The 856-nt window shown below is 65.7% G+C and overlaps 1 protein-coding gene across 1 annotated transcript; it reads right to left on the bottom strand.

Annotated features, from left to right (window-relative positions):
• Positions 1–234: 234 nt before the first annotated feature.
• EMIHUDRAFT_48410 (hypothetical protein) lies at positions 235–564 on the bottom strand (the record flags this gene model as incomplete). Its single annotated transcript, XM_005756377.1, has 1 exon — positions 235–564. A coding segment is annotated over one exon (330 nt), but the record flags the coding sequence as incomplete, so codon positions are not given.
• Between the last annotated feature and the right edge of the window lie 292 nt (positions 565–856).

Raw genomic sequence — 856 nt, 5'->3', positions numbered from 1 at the left:
CAAGGTTTCTTTTGATTCAAGCCGGAGAAAACGAACGCAGACGAACCGCCGGCTAGCACAAGCGACTGTCGGTGGCCGGGAGAGGGTGCGGCCAGAGGCCCCCATACCCCCCCCCCGTTTGCCTGCCTCCGTCCGGCGCCTGTGCGGTAGAGGCGGGCAGATCCGCAAGACGCTCGCTGACACTTCGCGGCCTCACCAAGTCGGTGGCGCCTCCCTTGCCGCTCATCTGCTGCCGCGCAGCCAGAGCGGCACTTCGAGCATGTTCAGCACGTCCTCTGGCAGTGTGAGCTCGAGGCCGTCGTCCTCCTCCCGAAGCACCAGCTGGCAGGCGAGGCGCGACTTATCCGCCAGGTATACTTCCGCCACGGCTGCCCCGTCCTCGCCGGCCGCGTCCGCCTGCCGCGAAATTGCCGCCGCCGCGCTGTCAAGCATGTCCAACTCATCGTCCTCTCGTGGCAGCAGCGGAGCCGGCGCGACATCGATCTCCACCCGACATGTGGAGCAGTTGCAGGCGCCCCCGCACGCACCGCCGGGCCACACGTCGTTCAGATCGGCGGCCATTAGGGCGTCGTACAGCGTCGAGCCGGCCGTGCCTTGAGTGTGCAAGACAGCTTCTTCGGGCAGTCGGATGGAGAGGTTGATGGTGCCCGAAATCGACTTCGAGGGGGGCTCGCGCTCAGGATTCCACGCCTTGGATGGCGCGGGCACGAGTGTGCGGGCTTGTCCCCGCAGCACGTGGCGTGACAGGCCGGCCGCAGGCTGAAGCAATGCGCGCATAATCGGGGACGCACACAGCTTCTTGTATTGAGAAGAAAACCAGGCCGTGTCGAAGGGGACGTGCCCTCAATGATAGCAA

Source organism: Emiliania huxleyi, assembly GCF_000372725.1.
Source record: "Emiliania huxleyi CCMP1516 unplaced genomic scaffold EMIHUscaffold_972, whole genome shotgun sequence".
Taxonomy (NCBI): Eukaryota; Haptophyta; order Isochrysidales; family Noelaerhabdaceae; genus Emiliania; species Emiliania huxleyi.
This window is presented reverse-complemented; position numbering and strand designations above follow the sequence as displayed.